Below are 26,708 nucleotides of genomic sequence, written 5' to 3' on the forward strand. Positions count from 1 at the left end.
CTGGCTGCACCGATTCCGTTAGCGTCTCTCGAGTGAGCCATGTTTCCGGGAAGCAAAGAACGTTACAGTCTCTGATGTCCCTCTGGAAGGCTACCCTTGCTCGGATTTCATCAACCTTGTTGTCAAGAGACTGGACATTGGCGAGTAGTATGCTAGGGAGTGGTGCACGATGTGCCCGTCTCCGGAGCCTGACCAGAAGACCGCTACGTTTCCCTCTTTTACGACGTCGTTGTTTTGGGTCACAGGCTGGGATCCATTCCGTTGTCCTGGTTGAAAGGCAGAACACAGGATCCGCTTCGGGAAAGTCATATTCCTGCTCGTACTGATGGTGAGTTGACGTTGCTCTTATATTCAGTAGTTCTTCCCGACTGTATGTAATGAAACCTAAGATGACCTGGGGTACCAATGAAAGAAATAACACGTAAAAAAACAAAAAACTGCATAGTTTCCTAGGAACGCGAAGCGAGGCGGCCATCTCTGTCGGCGCCGGAAATAGTCCACAATCAAACATTAATTCAAGTCATTATATGATTACTGGCTCTGTTCATGTTGTCTTCTTGCCTTCCAATTTCCTTCCAATTTCATTACCTGCTTCTCGCTCTCTCTCTCTCACTCTCTCTTCCGTTTGCTGCTTTTCATTACTCCTCATTACGGGGCGATAGATAGCCTAGCGGTCAGAGAGTTGGGCCAGTAACTGAAGGGTTGCTAGATCAAATCCCCGAGCTGACAAGGTAAAAATCTGTCATTCTGCTCCTGAACAAGGCAGTTAACCCACTGTTCCTAGGCCATCATTGTAAATAAGAATTTGTTCTTAACTGACTTGCCTAGTTAAATAAAGGGGGAAAAGGCAGGAGGAAAATAACTTTAACTGACATATTTGCCCCACAGCTCCATTCCTGCATTCACCACACAATCAATATGAACCAATCAGACATGATACAATGATCAGTCTCAACATCAGACAATCAAACATGAGACAGAGATGAGACTAATACTGACAGGAAGTATTTTTTACTGCCGAAGCATATGTGTTTAACTCCCTTTGCTGAGATGTTATTTTTCTTCGTTCTTTGTATCCATCTCTCTCTCTCTCCCATTCTCTCCATCTCCTTCTCTCCTTTTCCTCTCCTGCCCCCCCCCCCCCCTCTCTCTGTCGCTGCCTTCTCTTCCCCCGTCTCTCTGTTGTGGTTTATTTCAGTAACTTACTGTATTTAACCAACCCATGGGGCAGTCACACTCCTTTCAGAGGGAACACTTTTACATGCAACACCTACAGCTTTTCCACAGACTCCTCTCAGTTAAAACACTTTATGTAGAGCCACCTATGGCTCTGGTCGAAAGTACTGCATTATATAAGGAAGAGAGTATCACTTGGGATTTGCCCTGTAACTCAGTCCTGTGAAGTCACCTCTGTCCAGCAAACAGGGGATATCCTAAAGACTTTAGGCGACCTTCCCATTAGGTCCTTTTTTGGCATTTTGGCGAGACGTTATCCCACTGATGTTCTGAGTACATTTTGGGAACATTAAAACACCTTGGTACCACAAGAGGACATTTAGTACAGGTCCTAGTTTGGTCACAGAATAACACTATAATAAGATACACTACATGGCAAAAAGTGTGTGGACACCTTCTCATCGAACATCTCATTCCAAAATCATGGGCAATAATATGGAATTGGTCCCCCCTTTAATGCCACAGAATCGTCTAGAATGTCATTGCATGCTCTAGCGTTAAGATTTCCCTTCACTGGAACTAAGGAGCCTGAACCATTAAAAACAGCCCCAGACCATTATTACCCCTCCTCCAAACTTTACAGTTGGCACTCTGCATTCGGCAGGTAGCGTTCTTCTGGCATCCGACAAACCCAGATTTGTCCGTCGGAATGCCAAATGGCGAAGCGTTATTCATCACTTCAGAGAACGCATTTCCACTGCTTCAGAGTCTAATGGCGGCAAGGTTTACACCACTCCAGACGAAGCTTGGCATTGCGCATGGTGATCTTAGGCTTTTGTGGGCTGCACGGCCATGGAAACCCATTTCATGACGCTCCTGACGAACAGTTCTTGTGCTGACGTTGCTTCCAGAGGCAGTTTGGAACTCGGTAGTGAGTGTTGCAACCAAGGACAGATGATTTTTTACACATTATGCGCATCAGCACTTGTGTTCTGTGAGCTTATGTGGCCTACCACTTCGCTATTGTTATTTCTAGAGTTTCCACTTCACAATAACAGCACTTACAGTTGACCCGGGAAGCTCTACCAGGACACGTTGAAAGTCACCGAGCTCTTCAGTACGGGCCACTCTACTGTAAATGTTTGTCTATGGAGATTGCATGGCGGTGTGCTCAAATATATACACCTGTGGGTGTGGCTGAAAAACCTGAATCCACTCATTTGGACATGTAGTGGATCATATATTAAGCATTACCCAGTTAAAATAGACATTGAACTTGAACCCTGTAGGAATCCTTGAACAAGCTGTCAGACAGGTTTTTGTATAGAGACCTCAGAAATTCAGTGTAACTACATAACATTTCCTGTCTCCTTATGTTAAGGGGCGAAAACGGTTTTCATGGGCATACAAATCCCCCAAAATGTACAAGATTGTAAAATCTAATGCTTCTTATTCAAAGAGTCACCTTACCTTGATACTTAAAACTTATACGGATATTGTCATTAATGTGGTTCTTCAATGATTATGCATAATACTTGTTGGATGTGCACGGTGTTGAGCTGTTTAATGACATCATGATATATTCGCACATCATCATCTGATCCAGGAAGGAATTTTCTGAATGACAGTCAAGTGACCAACAGCTGTTGTGATAGCGCATGCAATTCAACAACAGCCCAGTGCTGGAAAAGGTGTTCATGAGGAATGTCCAGAATATTTTGGTGTCTCATTCATTATGCCGGTGAAGACAGTTGTGCCTGGAACCACCTTGGATCTAATATGTAGTGAATTAATGTTGATCATCTGTTGTTGTCCGCTTGATTTACACCAGGATCTCGTTAGATTTAACACAGAAAAGCATCAAGGTAATGAGTTCATGTTTTCGTATGTCTTTGTGCCTCGGATTAGACACCGAGTCTACCGTTTGCAATTCCGTAGGATAGACTATCAATGCATTAGCAAGGCCCAAAAAATGCATTATTCTTAAACTGTTAATGGGTGGGTCCTATATTAGTACCTACAGTTGAAGTCGGAAGTTTACATACACCTTAGCCAACTACATTTAAACTCAGTTTTCACAATTCCTGACATTTAATCCTCGAAAAAAAATCCCCGTCTTTGGTCAGTTAGGATCACCACTTTATTTTAAGATAGTGAAATGTCAGAATAATAGTAGAGAGAATGATTTATTTCTTTCATCACATTCACAGTGGGTCAGAAGTTTACATACAATCAATTTGTATTTGGTACCATTGCCTTTAAATTGCCATTGCCTCACCCTTTTTCCTCTAAACATAATAATGGTCATTATGGCCAAACGGTTCTATTTTTGTTCCATTAGACCAGAGGACATTTCTAAAAAAATAAAATTGTCCCCATGTGCAGTTGTAAACTGTAGTCTGGCTTTTTTATGGAGATTTTGGAGCAGTGTCTTCTTCCTTGCTGAGCAGCCTTTCAGGTTATGACGATATAGGACTCGTTTTACTGTGGATATAGATACTTTTGTACCTGTTTCCTCCAGCATCTTCACAAGGTCCTTTGATGTTGTTCTGGGATTGATTTGGGATTGATGTGCACATTCGCACCACAGTACATTAATCTCTAGGAGACAGAATGCGTCTCCTTCCCGAGCGGTATGACCGCTGCATGGTCCCATGGTGTTTATACTTGCGTACTATTGTTTGTACAGATGAACGTGGTACCTTCAGGCATTTGGAAATTTCTCCCAAGGATGAACCAGACTTGTAGAGGTCTAGGTCTGAGGTCTTGGCTGATTTCTTTTGATTTTCCCATGATGTCAAGCAAAGAGGCACTGAGTTTGAAGGTAGGCCTTGAAATACATCCACAAGGTACACCTCCAATTGACTCAAATGATGTCAATTAGCCTATCAGAACTTCTAAAGCCATGACATAGTTTTCTGGAATGTTCCAAGCTGTTTAAAGGCACAGTCAACTTAGTGTATGTAAACTTCTGACCCACTGGAATTGTGATAAAATTAATTATAAGTGATATAATCTGTTGGAAAAAATGCTTGTGTCATGCAGAAAGTAGATGTCCTAACCGACTTGCCAAAACTAGTTTGTTAACGACAAATTTGTGGAGTGGTTGAAAAACAAGTTTCAATGACTCCAACCTAAGTGTATGTAAAAGGATATGCATATTCTTGATACCATTTGAAAGAAAAACTTTGACTTTTGTGGAAATGTGAAATTAATGCAGGAGAATATAACACGTTAGATCTGGTAAAAGATAATACAAAGAAAAAAAGATGCGTTTTTCAAAAAAAATGTTTTACTATCATCTTTGAAATGCAAGAGAAAGGCCACAATGTATTATTCCAGCCCAGGAATTTTTTTGATTTTGGCCACTAGATGGCAGCAATGAATATGCAATGTTTTAGACTGATCCAATGAACCATTGCATTCCGGTTCAACATGTTGCATCAAGACTGCCCAAATGTGCCTAATTGGTTTATTCATACATTTTCAAGCTCATAATTATGCACTCTCCTCAAACAATAGCATGTTCTTCTCCAACTGTAATTGCTACCCTAATTTGGACAGTGCAGTTAGATTAACAAGAATTTAAGCTTTCTGCTCATATCAGATATGTCTATGTCCTGGATTTTTGTTGTTGTTACTTACAACCTCATGCTAATCATGGGGGGGGGGGGGGGGGGAAATCGCGATCCCGTAGAGGTTAAAGGATGTATAGTTCTAGGCCTCTGTTTTTACAGGTCAATTTGCATATATTCCTCTAAATACACATGTGGAACTGGATAACAATTATTTTTCATGACATTTTAATTGATTGCACATTGGCCCCATGATTTATAGAAAGACCCACAAGTATTTTTGGAAATGTGGTTCAAAGTACCAATAGCAGAACAACAATGATCAAATTATAAATACATTTGCAGAATATCTGGTCAGTTGTTTTGCCTTTGTACCTGGATTGCATATCTTTGTTATGCAGGTGAGTGAGGACCCAAAAGCGGTTTAACAGAAACAGAGTCTTTTAATGTCCAAACACAGGGAAGACATAAATCCTCTTCAGATGTATCGGTTGACAAAATAGACAACCCGCAGAGAGGGCGACAAATAAATCATAAAGTCCTCTGATCTTTACAGGAGAGTCCCCTTCTAGCAGCAGAGGAGAATAGCAGGGTTAGCGGCAACAGACTGCTGGTCTCTCCGGGTAGGCGCGGGTTGTAGAAGACAGAGGTACCTGATCACACGTAGCATCTGATGAAGAGGCAGATTACGACAGGACGGGACAAGGGTGAAGCAAACGAGAATCTGACAAAGACAGAAGCAGAAACAGAGAGAGAAATAGAGACCTAATCAGAGGGAAAAAAGGGAACAGGTGGGAGAAGTACGAGGTAGTTAGAGGAGATGAGGAACAGCTGGGGGAAGGAAAGGGAGAGAAGGTAACCTAATACGACCAGCAGGGGGAAACGAAGTGAAGAGAAAGAACAGGAACAAGACATAACATGACAATACATGACAATCTTAGATCCACTTTTGCAAAACATTAAATACAATTGTCATCAATAAATATCCCTTTTCACAACATTGTGGACATGCAGAGAATGAAGTTGGGTTACTTCTACTTCTACTGAAGTAATTTTCTGGGTTAGTGCAAAGTCACCATTTCCAACATTGTGACTTTCCATTACAGAGCTTTGCTTTGATGTGGGTTGAGACCAATACATTCATATTAGTTGTGTTCCTCCACTGTAGTCACCTTTCCTTATTTTTCAACAATTGAAGTTTTTCTGTCAATGAAGTATGGGATTTGATAGGAGTGACGCAAAATCCAACCTGGCTTCTGTTGACACTTTTTTTGGTGCGCCAGGACCATTCACAGTTGAGCTCGCTCAGTTTAGCTTAACGCTGATTGGCAAATTTATCAATACTTTTTTTGTCAAGGGAGGCCAGATACTCACTGGCTTCTCTTGCCTTCAAGGCTATGGGCAGCAACAATGTCATACTCGTTTCGACAAGACATCAAATAGATGGCCTATTGGTAGAGACACAAAGGTGCGCTGTTTCGCTCATTCGGATGTTTTCTCCTTTTCTCCACATTCAACCTCTTGCAAATTGAAGGAAAATGATGAAGCAGAGACAAAATATATATTTTATGTTTTTGTATTTTTTATTAGTACATTTTTGGGGGAAGCCTGGCATGCATGAAAACACACCACTGTCTGATTGTTGAGTGATGGAAACTGTTCTGGGTTCTCACCAAGGTAAGCTTAAAGACTCCCTCTTTATCTCTCCCTTCCATATTTCCCATCTGTATCAATTCATCTTCAGAGCCATGGTGTAGACAGAGCCCCACTTCTGTATATTTCTCTCTTTGATATTCTCTGACTGAACCCCCCCCTCTCTCCCCTCCTCTCCTCTGTGTCTTTGTACTAATCCAGTCTCAGATGTCTCTTCCGCCTGTCTACGCTGTCAGTTTTCAGAATGTTTGAGTTAAGTCGCAACACCCATCTAAGCCTGTAAACCTCCCCATTTCAACAGATAATCGCAGAGCTCCTCTTATTCTATCTCCAAACAAAATGAGTGGGATTGACACAGCGGTTTTTCTCCTCTATAGCAAAGTGATTTATCTGTATGCAGCACAAGAGAGAAGCAACATTATCTGCTGTTTCTGAAAGAGCTGCCTCACATTTAATGTAGTTATGAAAGTTCAATCAGTTTGGTCTGGTCTGAATGGATCGCCATTTCATTAATCTAGTAAACTCTACAATTATGTAACGCAGATGCAGAAATTCAGGAAACAAGTGCAGTTAATGAGTTTAATGCCTAATGAAGCGCAGGTGTACGTAATGAAGGTTGCCAGGTGTGCGTAATGATGGGTTTCCAGGACCAGTGTTTAGCAGACCGGCGATGTTGAGCCACGGAGAGGGTGAACGAGTGGTTGTGACAGAACACCCTCCCCTGATGCTCGGCTCCAGTCACAGGACAACGAGGAGCGGGCCAGTCCAGACGGCAAAAGTATAAATCTCAGATGATGTTAGGATCTAGAATGTGGTCCACCGGAACCCAACACCGCTCCTCTGGACCGTACCCCTCCCAGTCCACCAGGTACTAGAGCCGACTCCCACGACATCTGGAGTTCAGGAGGGACCTGACGGCATGGATGGGACTACCCTCAATGTCCAGGGGAGGTGGAGGGGTGTCGTGGGGTACAGCATCAGCCAGGGGACCAGGAACCACCGGCCTGAGAGGGTGAAAAAGAGGGTGAGATCCGGTAGTCATTGGAAAGCTGTATTCGGTAAGTTACCTCATTGACCCTCCATAGGACTTTGAATGGCCCCACAAACCGGGGGCCCAGCTTCTGGCAGGGCAGGAGGAGCGGGAGGTTCCTGGTGGAGATCCAGATGAGATTGAAAATGGGTGCCTCACTCCACCAGGATGGAAAATGGGTGCCTCACTCCACCTGCTCCCTCTGGCACCGGACGTGTGTTGGTGCCTCACGCAGGGCAGCGTCCCAAACCTCTCCTGCATGCCGGAACCACTCATCCACCACAGGGGCTTCGGTCTGGCTCGGGGTCCACGGAGCAAGGGCCGGCTGGTACCCCAGGATGCACTGGAAGGGAGACAACCCGGTAGAGGAGTGACGAAGTGAGTTCTGGGCGTACTCCGTCCAGGGAAGAAATCGGGACCACTCTCTCTGCTGGTCCTGACAGTGACTCCAGGAGCTGGGGAGATTCCTGTGGATGGTCCTCTCCATCTGCCCATTGGACTGAGGACAGTACACAATTGTGAGGCTGACCATGAGCCCCAGTTTGTCCATGAAGACTCGCCATACAAGTGACGTGTAATGAGGACCACGGTCGGAGACAATATCCTCTGGAAGGCCATAGTGCAGGAAGACCTGCTGAAACAGTGCCTCAGTGACCTGGAGAGTGGTATAGAGACCAGAGAGAGGGATAAAACATCAGGCTTTGGAGAATCTATCCACAACAACCATAATAGTGGTGAAACCATCAGACAGGGGAAGATCAGAAGAAAACAAAAATAAAACCTATCAACAGATGGGTCCAAGGCCGCTGAGACACGGGGAGGGGAAGGGGTTGCCCCTGTCTGATGGTTTCACCACGGCTGGTGCGTTCCCGGGGAGACTTGGTTTGGGTAGATACGGAGCAGGAGTTGACGTTGGAGACGTCCTGTGTCAAGGTGGGCCACCAGTACTTAATGGAAATGGATTGAGTGGAGCGGGTGATACCTGGGTGTCCAGCGGCAAGGGATGTGTGCACCCAGGCCAAAAGCTGATCCCTTACCTCCGCTGGAATGTAGGTGCGCTCTGGAGAACAGGTAGCCAGTGCGGGTTCCCTCTCCAGAGCCTGTCGGATGTCCAGGTCTATGTCCCAGAACACGGGGCAACGATTCGGGAGGGCAGCTAATGGGACCACTCAGGACAGAAACCTCTCCTGAATCATTGAGTTCGGACAAGGCATCGGTTTGGATATTCAGGAACCTGGGTGGTATGACAAGGTGAAGTTCAATCTAGTAAAGAAAAGGGCCCTCCTTGCTTGGCGCGGGTTCAGCCACCTCCAAGTTCCGATGGTCGGTGAGGATGAGAAACGGGTCCGTGGCGCCCTCCAACCAGTGTCTCCACTCCTCGAATGCCAACTTCACCGCCAGGAGATCCCAATCACCATCATAGTTCCTCTCTGCAGGGGACAGTTTTTTAGCGTAGTATGCAAACGGATGGTTTTTGTGGACTACGTTGTCATTGTGACAGGACGGCCCCCACGTACACTTCTGAGGCATCCACCTCCACCATGAATGCAGCGTAGGGTCTAGGTGTTTCAGCAACGGGGCGGAGGTGAAATGCCTCATCAGCAGGTGGAAGGCCTCATCAGCTGCAGGATTCCACGCCAACTGACGGGGACCACCTTTGAGGAGAGAGGTGAGTTGATGGAGCTGAAGTTCCCGATGAAGCTTCTGTAAAAGTTGTAGTCCCTTTATGGTGGTGGGACTGGCCATGACCTGATCGCATCTACCTTCCTTTCTTCCATAACCACTCACTGTGGGCTGATCTGATATCCCAAGGAGACGACGACCTAATGGAACTGGCACTGGTCTCCAGCAGGCGCCCCAGGACTACCCGGGCATGGGCGATATGATCCTCCAAGGTGGCCGAGTAGATCAGGATGTCGTCAATATACATGACCACCTGGCGCCCAAGCATGTCCCGAAAAACCTCATTTACGAATGCCTGGAACACCGACGTAGCATTGGCTAAACCATAAGGCATCACCAAGTACTCGTAGTGCCCAGATACCGGGCTGGAGGACGTATTCCATTCATCCACCTACCAGATGCGGATCAAATTGTAGACACGCCGCAGGTCCAGCTTGGAGAAAACTGGGCCCCGCGGAGCTTTTCAATGGTGGCCGGCACCAACGGAAGGGGGTAGCGGTACTTGGTGGTGATGGCATTGAGACACGGAGAAAGACCCCCCTCCTTCTTGACAGCCCCAGTATTGGGAGCCATGAGGAGCTATTGCTGGACCTTTTGGAAGGGCTTTGTTCCCTGGCGGAACACCACTACCAAGGGTTCAAGGCTATTATGGAGCAAATCAGTGAGTTAGCTCATAGGCAGCCCTCCATCTCTTGAGACCTCCCAACCACCCAGTAACCTTTTTACTATTAGTGGTGGGTTTGTACAGCCTACCCCGGCTCCCAGAGAACCCCGATGAACTCATCCGGAATGATATTCTGGGAATCCTGGAACCTGCCGGGGTTTTCTTTCTCGGTGCTCCCTCAGTATATTATTACGCTAATGATGGGAAGGGCGCTCTCCTGGGCTACGGCAGTTTGGGAGCAATAATCTGCCATTCGTCATGATCAGGAAGACTTCATTACAGAGGTAAGGAAGGTATTCGATTCTCCGGTATCCGAGAGAGAGGCGGACCGAAAACTACTGGAATTACATGAAGACTCCCGTAGTGTGGCAGACGACGCTGTAGACTTTCGCGCGTTGGCCGCCAAGAGTGCCTGGAATCCGGAGTCCCTATTCGATACCTTCCTTCAGGGATTATCAGAGGTGATAAAAGATGAACTAGCTGCTCGAGAGTTACCGGTGGACCTTGATTCCCTCCTTGCCCTCACCATTAGGATTAATGGACAGATTAATTGGTCACACTCGTCAATCTGCTGCGGCTCGCTCACCTCCAAAGGAATCCGGAAGTCCCGGAAGGCTGCTTTCCGAGAGGATCTAAGGCCACCCGATCTCCCTCGAGAATCATCGATGACGGGTGAGTCGGATACACCGGAACCTATGCAACTGGGAAGAGCTAGATTATCGCCTAGGGAACGTTCATACAGGCTAAGCTCCAATAATTGTCTGTATTGTGGTGCTGTAGGGCATTACATAGCCACCTGCCCAGTGAAGAGACCTGAATCCTTATTCATTGGGTATCTGGAAACCAGCTTCTCCTCATTGAGTCTCCCTACATCCCTATTGGTTTGGGATTTTCTTGGCTCCAGAAGCACAACACCGATATTGACTGGACCACAGGCCTAGTCATGGGTTATCCTTATGATTGTGATCCTTATGATTGTGCTATTGACCTCCTCCCGGGCACCACACAGCCTCGAGGCCGGCTATATTCCCTGTCTGGTCCTGAGACCAAGGCCATGGAGGAGTACATCGAGGGCTCTCTGGTTGTTGGTAGCGTTTGTCTTTCCTCCTCTCCTGCTGGTGCAGGATTCTTCTTTGTGGGAAAGAAGGACAAGACCCTGCGTCCATGTATTGATTACCGGGGCCTCAATGACATTACGATCAACAATCGGTACCCTCTACCACTCCTCGGCCTTCGGAATGCCTACCACCTTGTGCGGATACGCGAAGGAGATGAGTGGAAGATGGCTTTCAACACTGCCAGTGGACACTATGAGTACCTGGTCATACCGTTTGGACTCACCAACGTGCCCACTGTCTTCCTGGTCAACGATGTGCTCCGGGACATGCCCCCATCCGGACCCGACTCGCCAGTTTGTGGTTGAGGTTGACGCTTCCGACGTGGGAGAAGGGGCCATCCTTTCCCAGAGATCCGTCCAGGACCAAAAGCTTCATCCGTATGCCTTCATGTCCCATCGTCTCAACCCTGCGAACTATGACATTGGGAACTGGGAACCTCTATTGGTTAAGATGGCTCTGGAGGAGTGGAGGCACTGGCTGGAAGGGGAGGAACATCTATTTTTTGGTATGCACTGCCAAGCGCTTCAACCCAAGGCAAGCTTGTTGGGCTGTTATTTACCAGGTTCAATTTCACCATCTCCTACCGCCCCAGGGTGCAAAAACGTGAAGCCGGACGCTCTCTCCCATCTGTACAGTTCCATTGCCACTCCCTCTGAATCTGAGACCATGCTACCTGCCTCATGTTTGGCCCTCTGGTCTGCAAGGCACAACACCTCGGCTAACCAGATGTTCGCTCCTGATTCGGCCCGGCCTCAGGTCCTGGAATGGGCTCACTCCTCCAGGCTTACCTGTCATCCGGGTGCTTGTTGTACCCTGGCTTTCCTCCGACAACGCTTCTGGTGGCCCATCATGGCTCCTGATGTCTCAGCCTTCATTGCACGGTGTGCGCTCAAAGCAAGACTCTGCGGCAAGCTCCGTCTGGCCTCCCTCAGCCACTCCCTGTCCCTCATCGCCCCTGGTCCCATATTTCCCTGCATAGGGCAACCTGTCATCAGCATTTGGCTCTGAGGAGCATTCCTCTGAGACTAGGCCTAACCCAAACTATTCAATAACATTCCATATGATATTCTGCTTCTGTTATTAAGTTAAGCCTGTACTCTATTGAATTACTGCTGCTGCCGCCTGAGTGTGTGTATACAGTGCATTCGGGAAGTACCCCTTGACTTTTTGTTACAACCACATTTTGTTACAACCTTATTCTAAAATGGATTAAAACATTTTTTTTCTATCATCAATTTACATACAATACACCATGATGATAAAGCAAGAACAGGTTAGATATTTTTGCAACAAAACAAATATTATTTTGTTCACATTTACATGACACATTTACAAGTATTCAGACCCTTTACTCTTTACTCTGTACGCCACTCGTGCATTGTCTTGGCTGTGTGCTTTGGGTTGGTGTCCTGTTGGTTGGTGAACCTTCGCCTCCAGTCTGAGTTTCTGAGCGCTGTGGAGCAGGTTTTCATCAAGGATCTCTCTACTTTGCTCCGTTCATCTTTCCCTCAATCCTGACTAGTCTCCCAGTCCCTGCCACTAAAAAATCACAACAGCATGATGCTGCAACCAGCATGCTTCACCGTACAGATGGTGGCAGATTTTCAGACGTGACGCTTGGCATTCAGGCCAAACAGTTCAATCTTGGTTTCAAGTTTCTCATGATTTGAGAGTCCTTGAGGTGCCTTTTCACAAACTCCAAGTGGGTTGTCATGTGCCTTTTACTGAGGAATGGCTTCTACTATAAAGGCCTAATTGGTGGAGTGCTGCAGAGATGGTTGTCCTTCTGGAAGGTTATCCCTTCTCCACAGAGGAATTCTGGAGCTCTATCAGAGTGACCGTGTTCTTGGTCACCTCCCTGGCGAAGTCTATTCTCCATAGATTGCTCTAGGAAGAGTCTTGGTGGTTCCAAACTGCTTGCATTTAAGAATGATAGATGCCACCGTGTTCTCAGGGACCTTCAATGCTGCATACATTTTTTGGTATCCTTCCCCAGATGTGTGCCTCCTGTCTCAGAGCTCTACGGACAATTCCTTTTACCTCACATCTTGTTTTTTTCTCTGAAATGCACTGTCAACTGTGGGGCCTTATATAGACATGTGTGTGCCTTTCCAAATCATGTCCAATCAATTGAATTTACCACAGGTGGACTCCAATCAAGTTATAGAAAAATCTCAAGGATGATCAATGGAAACAGGATGCAACTGAGCTCAATTTTGAGTCTCATAGCAAAGGGTCTGAATACTTATGTAAAGGTATCTGTTTTTTCGCTTTCTCATTATGGGGTAGTGTATATAGATTGAGGATTTGTATTTATTTAATCCATTTTAGAATAAGCCTGTAACATAACAAAATTTGGAAAAAGTCAAAGGAGCTGAATACTTTCCGAATGCCCTGTACATGTATGCACGCAAGTGAGTTTTGTGTGGCTCACGCTGTGATACACCCTTCAGTCTGGACAGACATCATCCCTCACTGAGAAACAACAAATCCAGACTAAAGTACAACCACTGTAATATAACTGATACTTTCAACAGTAAGGGCTCGATTCAATCCGTAGCTGCGCTGTAGCACGATTGACATTTAAAGTTGCAATATGCAGAAATTTCTCTGCCATTTCCTGGTTGCTATAATTCTAGTAGTTTGCCTAATTTCAGTTTGTGACAAAACAAGCAATGTACTGTATAGTGCAGAGAATCAATGTACCATCTAATCTGCTGTGAAATATCTTTTCAATAACCAAAAATATTGTATTTTCAGCAGTTTAAAGCTAGTGTACAAAACTGAAATTAAAAGATGCAAAAACAAAATTTAATAACGGGAAGCAAAGAAATTGTGCCCAGACAGATCTACCGCTTCTTATACTTGCTTTCAATAAGAATGACAGATCTATAACTCACATTTCTATGTGAATTTGGTTGGGTTATCCCAAAAGGATCGATATTTCAGCTTTAAAGGCAATGTTCCCGTATTCACGGTAAATGCTGCATTTATCGGCTCAATCAAAAATTACCTTTACATTTCAACCACGCTACAATGCAGATCTTCAGCACGACATGTTGAATCTAGCCTTGAAGTGATAAGGCAGGGGTTCCCAAACTTTTTGGGCCCACAACACCATTTTGATATCTGAAAGTTCTCGCGACCTCAAACTGTCACGCCCTGGTCTAAGTATTTTGTGTTTTTCTTCATGTATTGGGTCAGGCCAGGGTGTGGCATGGAGTTTTTGTATTGTGGTGTGTTTTGTCTGGGGGTTTTGGTGTGTATGTTAGTGGGATTGTAGCTTAGTAGGGTGTTCTAGGAAAGTCTATGGCTGTCTGGAGTGGTTCTCAATCAGAGGCAGGTGGTTATCGTTGTCTCTGATTGGGAACCATATTTAGGCAGCCATATTCTTTGGTTGTATTGTGGGTGATTGTCCTTAGTGTCTTGATGTCCTTGTTCCTGTCTAGGTTAGGTTACATCAGTATAGGCTGTTTCGGTTTTCATTACGTTTATTGTTTTTTGTAGTAATTGTATTTAGATTCGTGTTACGTTTGTTTATTAAAACATGGATCGTAATATACACGCTGCATTTTGGTCCGACTCTCCTTCACCATTAGAAAACCGTTACACAAACATGCGAAAATTCTTTCCAACACTCCCCCTCAATAACCACCAAGCCTCTGTGTGGAATAGAACATTGTCATGCTCTGATCCCAAATATCCACATGGTTTTGCGAACAGTCGTGCGCACAGTGTGTGGTTTGATGTAGTTTATAATCGAAGTTACCTGCTGCAGTATGTCTGAGTTCTGTGCTCAGCTCTTTTGCCACCAGTTGCTATCAGTGTATCATACAATGCGTTTATATGGCAGAGGGAGACACATTCATAACTATACTGCAGAGGCCTGCCTACCATCCCGCCATAGATGGAGCCCCATCTTTGCAAAAGCCCACTATTCGTTCCCATGGAATACGTTTTTTGTCAATACAGCCACACAGCACACTGAACATCCCCTGTGCCATTTCAATCTTGGGAATCGTGGGACAGAATAATATGCCCTCGTGAATAGTATCCCCCGACATGTATAATGAACAAAAGTCAATGCATGGACATTTTGCCCCTTACAGTCAACGTCCATTTGTAGAGCATAAGCTGGGGAGTTTGAGTTGTTCAGTCAGTTACATCTTTATTGCTAGCAATAGTATAAATTATTTGTTAAACATTATCTAACAAAGGTAGGCCTATTCGTGTGAGTTTCTGTGCCCCAGCCTGTGTGGTGACACACTGTTTTCAGCATATCAATTGCAGCTGGTAATATCAAAGTCTGTGCAATAGTGTTTCATAGCGTAGCGGGCCTAGCCATTCAATGTGGGAATGATTCAAGTGCAGAGGTCATGTGTGGTCTTTTCTCATGATCTAAAGGCACTCTCTGGTTGAATTGTATCTTTTAGATTTGAATCATTTTCATTTAGATTTTTAAGGTGAAGTATATTACAATGATTTTGACATACAAAGACAGACAGGCAGGCGATTGAAAAATAGCTTTCTGAATCCCTTGATGGGTGGATTATCAACATCCATTTATCTCCAACACCCAATGGGATCTCTTTGTTCTCCACATCAAAGGTTCCCATGTGTGATTGACAGGACGCAGTGATAACCCAACACTAAGAGGTCAGAATTACACTAATTAGTTTCTAAACACTTAGCCCTTGACCGTCCACAGGACATGCTTCGACCAATCAGATTGCTCAGTGCAGGAAAGGGTTGTATCTGTCACAGATCCCCCCCGGTTGTAAGGCGTGCGTATCTGGTGGCAGGGAAGTCAGACGCAGGAGAGCAGAACTTGATAATACTTTAATAGTTTAATAGTAGTTTAATAGTAAAACCAACGGCATGAGAAATACAAAGTATGGGCACAATAACCCGACGCGCACAAGTCAAACAAAATGTGCACAAGCACAATAAACAATGCCACACAAAGACATGGGGGGAACAGAGGGTTAAATACACAACACATAATGAGGGAAATGAGAACCAGGTGTGTGGAAAAACGAGACAAAACAAATGGAAAATGAAAAATGGATCGGCGATGGCTAGACCGGCGACGTTGACCGCCGAACACCCGCCCGAACAAGGAGAGGCATCGACTTGGGAAGAAGTCGTGACACCGGTACTGTTGCTCATTCCGTTCACCAGCTTCAGAGGTCTACGTCACCGGCCTTCTAGGTGTCGCTGAACTGGATCATCACCACAACCCCGGACTGTCTTTGTTGATCAGTGTTCTATGTCTATTGGTCTTGTGAGTACCTGTGCCCATTTTTATTTTTGGTGCTACGTGTATTTTTGTGCACTTGTTATTACGGGTCTCGTCCAATTAATTATTTTAGAGGTTTACACCTCACTCTTTTGTTTTGGGTAGAGAATTTTTTTGAACGATTACGTATCCTCCGACTGTCTCCCATCCTTATGCAACGTGACAGTATCTGTCTGCTACAGCCAATCAAACACTTTCTTATTGAGCCAGTGTAGCTTTGCAAGTCGGTGCTACTTCTTTATTGAACGGATAAATAGTTGTTTACATTGTGGCGAAGAATGAAGAGATTTGGAGGACAGACCACTTTATACCTAAGCTTTATATCAATACTATTGCACAAGTGCGCACACTTACACACACATACACTGACCTCCTAGCTCCTCAGTGGATATACTGGTGATTTGGAAGGCTTCGCTCCCCTCAGACAGAGTCCGGCTCAGGAGACTTCCAGTGTAGAGCAGTGTAGACCTGACGTGGTGGAACGGCATCTTCTCTCTGCAGAACACACGTATACAGTTTGAATGCTGAGGGTCTGTGTACCCATATACAGTAGGTGTGTGAAAGAGAGTGAACCCATCTATCTTTCTCTACCTCTCTTTCCCTCTACTCCTCCCCTTCTCCTCCATCCTCTCCCCCTGGCTGAGACTAAGTTTTTTTTACTTTAAAATGTATGTCAAACAAAAACCATGATTGAAACGTTAAACAAACCACACAACTTTATGTGTGGATAGGCCACTGTGAGTAAACGGATACCGGACTGCACTCTCGTCAAAGAGACAGAAGCCCAGTCTAGGGGTTTAATGATCTGTGGAGATGATGAGTATATACAGTATGTGGTCTGTGTACAGAGGGAAACAGGGTAAAAGAAATAGAAAATGACTGTAATGTAAGTCCAATAGAGAATACCACATTTAACAGTAATGTTAGCAATCTCTATACACAATTGACAATAAGAGAAAAATAATAATTCCTCTCAAGAGAATTAACATTACAGTTACACCAACGGGTAGGCTAATCACATAATTGTACAAAATGGTACGAGAACGGGTGAAGAAAGTTATCCCTCTACATACAAATGTATTGTATTTATATATAACAATAGCAACAGGAATATTATACAAGTTAAATAAGTATTTGTTCTGACTTACATTTGGTCAAAAACACACAAATATCCATTCAAATGAAAACAGTCTGATCTCCATGAAAGCCAACCAAACTGAGACATAAGTGGTTGCCATGGTGAATAATCCAATTTAATTGGTAGGCAAATGAAAGGAAACATCAAAGAGTTAACTGGAACATCTGAATGAAAATACTGGCAGATCAATAAAACATCCTTGGAGATCTAAATCTCATTTGAATATGTGATGGCTGCAGGTTGGACCTGCCCTAGATGTCCCCCATTCCACTAAGGAGCTATAGAGACACACACAGTGTATACAACCCAAGACACTGAACTACAACCACCACAAACAATGTTCTCTGTATCCGTCTCTTTATCGATTTATACAGTATACAGTATATATACAGTACGTCCCTCTTGCTCTCTGACTCTGTCTCCCCCTCTCTCATCACTGCTTATTTATTTATTTATTTTATCTTTATTTAACTAAGCAAGTTAAGAACAAAATCTTATTTTCAATGACGGCCTAGGAACAGCAGGTTCCCCTGCCTGTTCAGGGGCAGAACGACAGATTTGTACAGATTTGTACCTTGTCAGCTTGGGGATTTGAACTTGCAACCTTTCGGTTACTAGTCCAACACTCTAACCACTAGGCTACCCTGCCACCCCTTAGAGCAATACAAATATGGGGCAGATAATGACAGCCAGGGTGAGTCTCTCTCTCACTGTGTGTGTGTGTGTGTGAGAGAGAGAGGTTCAACAGTGCAATTTTGAAGTAAAAAATAGCTATTAGGTAAACAGTAGATAAGTACAGAAATAAAATAAAAAAAAACAGTACAATTACAGTGAAAATAACAGTAGTGAGGCTATATACAGGTGGTAAAGGAAAAAGAGTCAATGTGCGGGGGCACCGGTTAGCCGGGCTAATTGAGGAAATATGTACATGTAGGTATAGTTAAAGTGACTGAAGGAGTGGATAAGTTGGAGAGAGAAGAGAGGGGGGCAGAGCAGCCACACAGATAGAAGAGAGAGAGGAGGGGGGAGGAGCAGAGAGAAGTGAGGGGAAATAGAGAAAAAGGGATAGAGGGAGAGAGCCGGGTCAGCACAATATTTATCACATACACACACAAACATCTTTGAATCGTACACCGACACACTGTCACATAACCAGACACGCAACCTGCAGGTTGGTCAAGTCTCTTGCTGGACATCTAACATAATTTGACTATAATCCATATCCCCAAACATTTCTTCTAAATGTGATCATACCTAAGTATTTTCCTGTGCCTGACATTGGCCACCCCTACCTGCCTGGGATCAAATACCAACCCCACTGCTGTTCCCGCTGTCTGTCTCCCTGCTCATTTTATCACTGGAAAAATACTTACAAATATACAGTAATGCAATATTTCCCTGATCCCTCTACCTGAACAGGATACCTGGACAGGGAGGGCTACATTTGGACTGACAAATAACCGTATATTTCAAAGGTAAAGACGCAGAAGACGCAATGACGACATCAAGCTTGTGACTGAAATTTGTTAGATGCATTTGCTGTTTGTTTGGTTTGTGTTTCAGATATTTTGTGCCCAATATAAATTAATGGTAAATAATGTGTTGTGTCATTTTGGAATCACTTTTGTTGTAAATAAGAATAGAATATGTTTCCAAACACATCTACATTAATGTGGATGCTACCATGATTACGGATAATCCTGAATGAATCATGACTAATGATGTGTGAGAAACAGATGCACAAATATCTGTAAGGCATGCGTACTGGGGTAGAGAAGTCGGTTTAACGACAAAAATCACTGTGAACAAAACACAATAATCATAATGACATGGCCCACCTTACCTGGCGAGGGTTCAATCTCCTCACTGCCCGGATGTACTCCAGATTGCGGTGGATCAGTCCAGATGAGGAAAGGGTGCTTAGCCCCCTCAAGCCAATGTCTCGATGCCTTCAAAGCCTTGACGACAGCCAACAGCTCCCGGTCCCCCACATCATAGTTTCGCTCCGCCGAGCTGAGCTTCTTCGAGAAGAAAGCACAGGGGCAGAGCTTCGGTGGCATATCCGAGCGCTGAGAGAGCACAGCTCCTATCCCAGCCTCAGACGCGTCCACCTCCACTATGAATGCCAAAGAGGGATCCGGATGGGCCAGCAAGGGAGCCGAGGTAAACAGAGCCCTCAGGTGACCAAAAGCCCTGTCTGCCTCAGCCGACCACTGCCTCAGCCGACCAATGGGAGCCGCTACCTGACCAACACCCTGGATAAACCTCCGGTAGTAGTTGGCTAACCAAAAGAACCACTGCACCTCCTTTACCGTGGTGGGAGTCTGCCAATTAAGCACAGCTGAAATGCGGTCACTCTCCATCTCCACCCCTGAGGTGGAAATGTGGAACCTTAGAACCTTAGACAGATTGCTGAAAGAACAGGCACATCTCAGCCTTGACGTACAGGTCATGCTCCAACAGGCGACCAAGCACCCTGCGCACCAGGGACACATGTTTGGCGCGTGTAGTGGAGTATATCAGAATGTCATCAATATACACCACTACACCCTGCCCGTGCAGGTCCCTGAAAATCTTGTCTACAAAGGCCTGGAAGACTGATGGCGCATTCATCAACCCGTACGACATGACGAGGTACTCAAAGTGCCCTGAGGTGGTACTGAAAGCCGTCTTCCACTCGTCTCCCTACCGGATAAGCACCAGGTTGTAAGCGCTCCTGAGATCTAGTTTGGTGAAGAAGCGCGCCCCGTGCATTGACTCTATCGCTGTGGTTATGAGCGGCAGCGGGTAACTATACCTCACAGTGATCTGGTTCAGACACCGATAGTCAATACACTGGCACAGACCTCCCTCCTTCTTCTTCTTCACAAAAGAAAATTGAGGAGGCGGGTGAAGTGGATGACCGAATGTACCACTAACGCAGGGATTTGGAGACATACGTTTCCATAGCCTCCGTCTCCGCCTGTGAGAGAGGATACACGTGACTCCTGGGAAGTGCAGCGTCTACCAGGAGATCTATCGCGCAATCGCCCCATCGATGGGGTGGTGATTGAGTCACCTTCTTTTTAGAGAAGGCGAGAGCCAAATCGCCATAATCAAGGGGAATACGCACGGTGGAGAACTGGTCTGGACTTTCCACCGTAGTAGCACCAACAGAAACCCCTAAACACCTCCCAGAGCACTCTCGTGACCACCCCGTGAGAGTCCTCTGTGGCCAAGAAACAGTGGAGTCATGACAAACTAACCAGGGTAGGCATAGCACCATGGGAAAGAAAGGAGAGTCAATAAGGAAGAGACTAATTATCTCCTTGTGATCCCCCTGCATCACCATGCCCCGAGGAGCGGTGGCCTCCCTGATCAACCCTGACCCTAATGGTCAACTATCTAAGGTGTGAACAGGGAAAGGTACAACCACTGGAACAATGGGGATCCCTAAACTATGGGCGAACGATTTATCTATAAAATTCCCAGCCGCGCCTGTATCAACAAGCGCCTTATGCTGGGAATGCGGGGAAAACTCATGGAAAGTAACATACACAAACATATGTGCAACAGAGGGCTCTGGGTGAGAATGGTACCGGCTCACCTGGGGTGGCGCCAGAGCTCCCTGCCTGCTGCCTCGATACCCAGAGGAACCAACCCGGCACCGACCGGCAGTGTGACCTCTGCGACCACAGATGGGGCACGAGCTGGAACCCCTTCCGGTCTCCCTGCGCACCGCCCCTCCCAGCTCCATGGGTATCGGAGAGGGGGTGCGAGGGGATGGAACCAACAGACCCTGATCTGAACATCTGCGGGTAGCCAGCAGGTTATCCAGCCGGATGGACATGTCCACCAGCTGGTCGAACATGAAGGTGGTGTATCTGCAGGCCAACTCGCGCAGACTGCAACGATACTGGTCAATCAGGGCCCTGTCGTTCCATCCCGTGCCGGCAGCCAGGGTCCGAAACTCCAGGGCGAACTCCTGGGCGCTCCTCATCCCCTGCCTCAAATGGATGAGGCGCTCACCCGCCGCTCTACCCTCAGGCGGGTGGTCGAAGACTGCCCGGAAACGGCGGGTGAACTCCTCAAACTGGTCCAACGCCGCATCTCCCTCTCTCTACACGGCGTTGGCCCACTCCAGGGCTTTCCCGGTGAGGCACGAGATGAGGGCGGACACCTTCTCACGGCCCGAAGGAGCCGGGTGGACGGTTGCCAGGTATAGGTCCAGTTGTAATAGGAACCCCTGGTAGTTCGCAGCCGTCCAATCATATTCTTGGGGAAGGGAGAGACAAATCCCACTGGGACCAGGAGAAGGAGGGGCGCCTAATGGAGACCCCGGTTGTGCTGGTGGAGGCGCTGGGAGAGCTTACTGTCTCTCCCAGCGGTCCATTGTCTGGTCCATGTTGGTGCCAAGATGGTGGATCATTGCTACGTGCTCCCGGACGAGCTCCTCCACCCCTATACCCGGGGTACCTGCTCCTGCTGACTCCATAAGTTTGGTCCGGTATTCTGTAAGGCGTGAGTACTGGCGGTAGAGAAGTCAGGCGCAGGAGAGCAAAGACTGTGTTCCAACGGCGCAGTTTAATGATAAAAATCACAGTGAACAAAACACAATAATTATAATGGGACAAAACCCCAGACTTAACGTGCACAAGCACTTACAAAAAACAATACCGGACAAGGACATGTGGGGAAACAGAGGGTTAAATACACAGCATGTAATTGATGGGATTGAAACCAGGTGTGTGGGAAGACAAGACAAAACAAATGGAAAATTAAATGTGGATTGGCGAAGACGAAGGCGGTGGATAGAAGACCAGTGACGTCGACCGCCGAACGTTCCCCGAACAAGGAGAGGGACTGAATTCGGAGGAAGTCGTGACAATATCAATATCGTGACAATACCCCCAAGACATGCTAACCTCTTACCATTACAATAACAGGGGAGGTTAGCCTTTTTTGGGACTATGATATTTACTTTCTCACTCATCATTATTCACAATTCATTCAGAATTTTCCGTAGTCATGTATCATGTGTCACTGTGCCAATACTTTTGGAGCTCACTGTAGCTAACATTAGGATTAGCTACCTAACATTGGCTACAACAAATTGGAATTCATAACATCATATGTTTTGAAAATGAATAACATATTGCAAGTTGAAACCCCCGAGCTGACAAGGTACAAATCTGTCGTTCTGCCCCTGAACAGGCAGTTAACCCACTGTTCCTAGGCCGTCATTGAAAATAAGAATTTGTTCTTAACTGGCTTGCCTAGTTAAATAAAGGTAAAATAAAACATAAAATTGTACATTTAGAAAATTCCTAAAATGCTGCACGTATTCCAATTTACAAAATATACTATGAAATGGATGATGGATATCCATAAATTAACCCTCCTGTTGTGTTCGTTTCATGTTAATTAATTCTGTGTTCCAGGTCCAAAATGACCGCCCCATTATAGCTGATTATAAATCCATAATAATACATATATTATTACCTAATGTTGTGTTAGATATTTTTATCAACTTACAAGTTTGAACTTCTATTTGCTATTTGTGGCCTGTAGGCCTCATTGACCCTAGCTCATACAGCTCATTTTTTAGTAAAAAAAAGCATAATGTATGGATTATTTTGACTATAACAAATACCCAGATTTAACATATTGTCCTATATATCACAGACTACTTCACTGTCAGTTTCCTGCCCTCTCTCCTCCTCGCCAGTGTCATGATCAAATATATGATCAAGAGCCTCACATATATCGTTTGGTTATTGTGCTGCCACAGAATGAATTGCGAGCAAGGCCTCAAAAAATATTTATATACCAAAGCTGCGAGAAAAGTTCTATATATCATTGAAACAATGTTGCGATTGTTTGTGAGAATACCAACAGGTTTGGTTCCCGTGGGGGAAAGATTCTATTGGGGAAAGGTTCCTGTGGGGGTTGCTATGGAAGCCAATTTTTTTTATTTTTTTTATTGCACCTTTATTTAACCAGGTAGGCCAGTTGAGAACAAGTTCTCATTTACAGCTGCGACCTGGCCAAGATAAAGCAAAGCAGTGCAACAAAAAAAACAACACAGAGTTAGGCATGGGATGATCAACCGTACATTCAATAACACAATAGAAAAATCAGTATACAGTGTATGCAAATGAAGTAAGGAGGTAAGGCAATAAGTAGGCCGTAGTGGCGAAGTAATTACAATTTAGCAATTCACACTGGGGTGATAGATGTGCAGATGAGGATGTGCAAGTAGAGATACTGGGGTGCAAAAGAGCAGAAAAACAAATATGAAGAGGAGGTAGGTAGTTGGAGGGATGGGCTATTTACAGATGGGCTGTGTACAGCTGCAGCAATGGGCTGTGTAAGCTGCTCTGACAGCTGACGCTTAAAGTTAGTGAGGGAGATATGTCTCCAACTTCAGTGATTCAGCAGAGAACTGGAAGGAAAGGCGGACAAAGGAGGAATTGGCTTTGGGGATGACCAGTGAAATATACCTGCTGGAGCGCGTGCTATGGGTGGGTGTTGCTATGGTGACCAGTGAGCTGAGATCAGGACGGCGCTTTACCTAGCAAAGACTTATAGATGACCTGGAGCCAGTGGGTTTGGCGACGAATATGTAGTGAGGACCAGACAACGAGAGCATACAGGTTACAGTGGTGGGTAGTATATGGTGCTTTGGTGACAAAACGGATGGCACTGTGATAGACTGCATCCAATTTCCTGAGTAGAGTGTTGGAGGCTCTTTTTGTAAATGACATCTCCAAAGTCGAGGATCAGTAGGATATTCAGTTTTACGAGGGTATGTTTGGCAACATGAGTGAAGGAGGCTTTGTTGCGAAATAGGAAGCCGATTCTAGATTTAATTTTGGATTGGAGATGCTTAATGTGAGTCTGGAAGGAGAGTTTACAGTCTAGCCTAGGTATTTGTAGTTGTCCACATATTCTAAGTCAGAACCATCCAGAGTAGTGATGCTAGTCGGGCGGGCGGGTGCGGGCAGCGATCGGTTGAAGAGCATGCATTTAGTTTTACTTGCATTTAAGAGAAGTTGGAGGTCACGGAAGAAGTGTTGTATGGTGTTAAAGCTCGTTCTGGAGGTTTGTTAACAGTGTCCAAAGAAAGGATAGATGTATACAGAATGGTGTTGTCAGCGTAGAGGTGGATCAAAGAATCACCAACAGCTAGAGCGACATCATTGATAAATACAGAGAAAAGAGTCGGCCCGAGAATTGAACCCTGTGGCACCCCCATAGAGACTGCCAGAGGTCTGGACAACAGGCCCTCCGATTTGACACACTGAACTCCATCTGAGAAGTAGTTGATGAACCAGGCGAGGCAGTCATTAGAGAAACCAATGCTGTTGAGTCTGCCGATAAGAATACGGTGATTGACAGAGTCGAAAGCATTGGCCAGGTCAATGAAGACGGCTGCACAGTAGTGTCTTTTATCGATGGCGGTTATGATATCGTTTAGTACCTTGAGCATGGCTGAGGTGCACCCATGACCAGCTCGGAAACCAGATTGCATAGCGGAGAAGGTACGGTGGGATTTGAAATGGTCGGTGATCTGTTTGTCCACTTGGCTTTTGAAGACTTTAGAAAGGCAGGGCAGGATGGATATAGGTCTGTAACAGTTTGGGTCTGGAGTGTCTCCCCCTTTGAAGAGGAAGGGGAGTGAGATGTGTGTGTGTGTGCTCAAACACACATGCATGTGGGGGTTGGGGACAGGAAGTGTGTCCATCTGAAGAATGGGCATGTGCCTGAACTCAATTCTATACACTAATTGTAGTCTCACCCATTAATTTCTAATGACCGGTTACCGGGATCACAACAGGTGCACAAATGTTAAATAAAACACCCAAAATGTAATGAAAATCATCAATGTATTTTGTGTGTTCAGATGCCCTGTGAGGACAAAGTCATGGAACCTTATGACAATCAGATTAATTTAACTAAGTTTTTCAGAGAGAAAACTTGTAAATCGGTCCAATTCGACCGGAACACAACAGGGGGGTTAATACATAACATATGAAAGGTAATATACTGAATCATACTAAATGGTGTTTCTCTGATTTATTTACAGTATAATACGAAATGCTCTGACATCACATTGCAGTGACAGGACTGGTACAGTCATGTAGCTTCACACACCACCCGTCAGTATCATCAGCTTGTTAATGTCTCTTACCCCCACGCACTGCATTCTACAGTCACAGGCACCTCAACCGACGCTGTCACTAGGCTCTCAATCTCGTGGTGGTCACCCGTTGCGCACGGCTCCTCTCCCGCCAAATCCAGGAGAGGTGAACCGTCGACGTTCACTGAGCGCAGCGGTAACTCCACAAGCCCAAATCTCTCTGGTCCTATCATCATCAGCCTGATGTGTGCCACCTGGTGGGCAATGCGACCGTGCGGGAAAAGGTCCGTTTCCGTCTACGTTAGTTACACAAAGCAGGCTTCAAGAAGGGTCAGGTGTGAGTGTTCTTGGTCTTCTGACAGTGTGCTCTCAAAACACACGCGTAGAGGGCCCTGATACTCTTAAGGACAGTCAGTGACAGAGCTGTGTGTTTGTCCTACACTACATTAATAGAGTACTGTCCAAGCAACCAAACACACCGACCGTCCGAGGGAGAAAGCAGGCGCCCGAATAACTCCTCCCGCTTTTAACTTCCTCCCGCTTTGCTTCGCTACCGTGCTGTGCACCATCCCACCAAGAAGCCCCAGGGGACCGGAGTGTGACAGTAAAATAACGGACTCGCTCTATCCGTGACAATCGTTCTGTCACACTCTCACAGGCGCACGCGCGCGCGCACACACACACACATGCTCTCTCACATTATCATACTCACACTCACAAACACATTCTCCTATTAGGTTTGGAGGGGGCTACCACTCTGACACAATGAGGAATCTGTACACACTTATACCCGATTTCAAGCTACGTTCTTAAAGTGATTGTACAAAAATGTATGAAATGATCTTCAAATATGTTCTTTTCACTTTTCAAGACCCCCAGGCATGGTAAACACCACTGATCCCAATTTCCCGTGAGAGTTTAAATGCCTTTAAACAAAATCTATTTCAAATCCTATAGGGCAGGTTAATCTACGTTATTCTTCCATCAGCACAACTGTAGCCTATTTGAAATGGCTCACTTATCTGTCTCCATCTCCAAATTAATCAGAGATCTCAGGGAGTTGGGGTGGTGATAAGAGGGTTTTTTAATCTTCTGAGCACCCATCCAAAGATTCACTCCCGAGGCAGAAGGACAGACACCTCTCTATCCATCAGCCCAAGGGTCTGGTGAGACCAGTCCTGTACTCTGTATACAGTACATTCGGAAAGTATTCAGACCCCTTGACAGTTTCCACATTTTGTTACATTACA

The 26,708-nt window shown here is 45.5% G+C and overlaps 1 protein-coding gene across 1 annotated transcript in view; it reads right to left on the reverse strand.

Annotated features, from left to right (window-relative positions):
• The window catches only part of LOC135573572 (calcium-binding protein 8-like), a 64,761-nt gene extending 39,014 nt beyond the window's left edge, over window positions 1-25,747 (reverse strand). The window contains exons 1-2 of the mRNA XM_065022837.1: window positions 25,510-25,747; window positions 16,569-16,693 (exon numbers count right to left, since the gene is read on the reverse strand). Coding sequence (XP_064878909.1) covers window positions 16,569-16,693; window positions 25,510-25,694 — 310 coding nt within the window. The 5' untranslated portion in view covers window positions 25,695-25,747. The remainder of the gene's footprint in view (window positions 1-16,568; window positions 16,694-25,509) is intronic.
• Between the last annotated feature and the right edge of the window lie 961 nt (window positions 25,748-26,708).

This window comes from Oncorhynchus nerka, linkage group LG10, assembly GCF_034236695.1.
Source record: "Oncorhynchus nerka isolate Pitt River linkage group LG10, Oner_Uvic_2.0, whole genome shotgun sequence".
NCBI lineage: Eukaryota > Metazoa > Chordata > Actinopteri > Salmoniformes > Salmonidae > Oncorhynchus > Oncorhynchus nerka.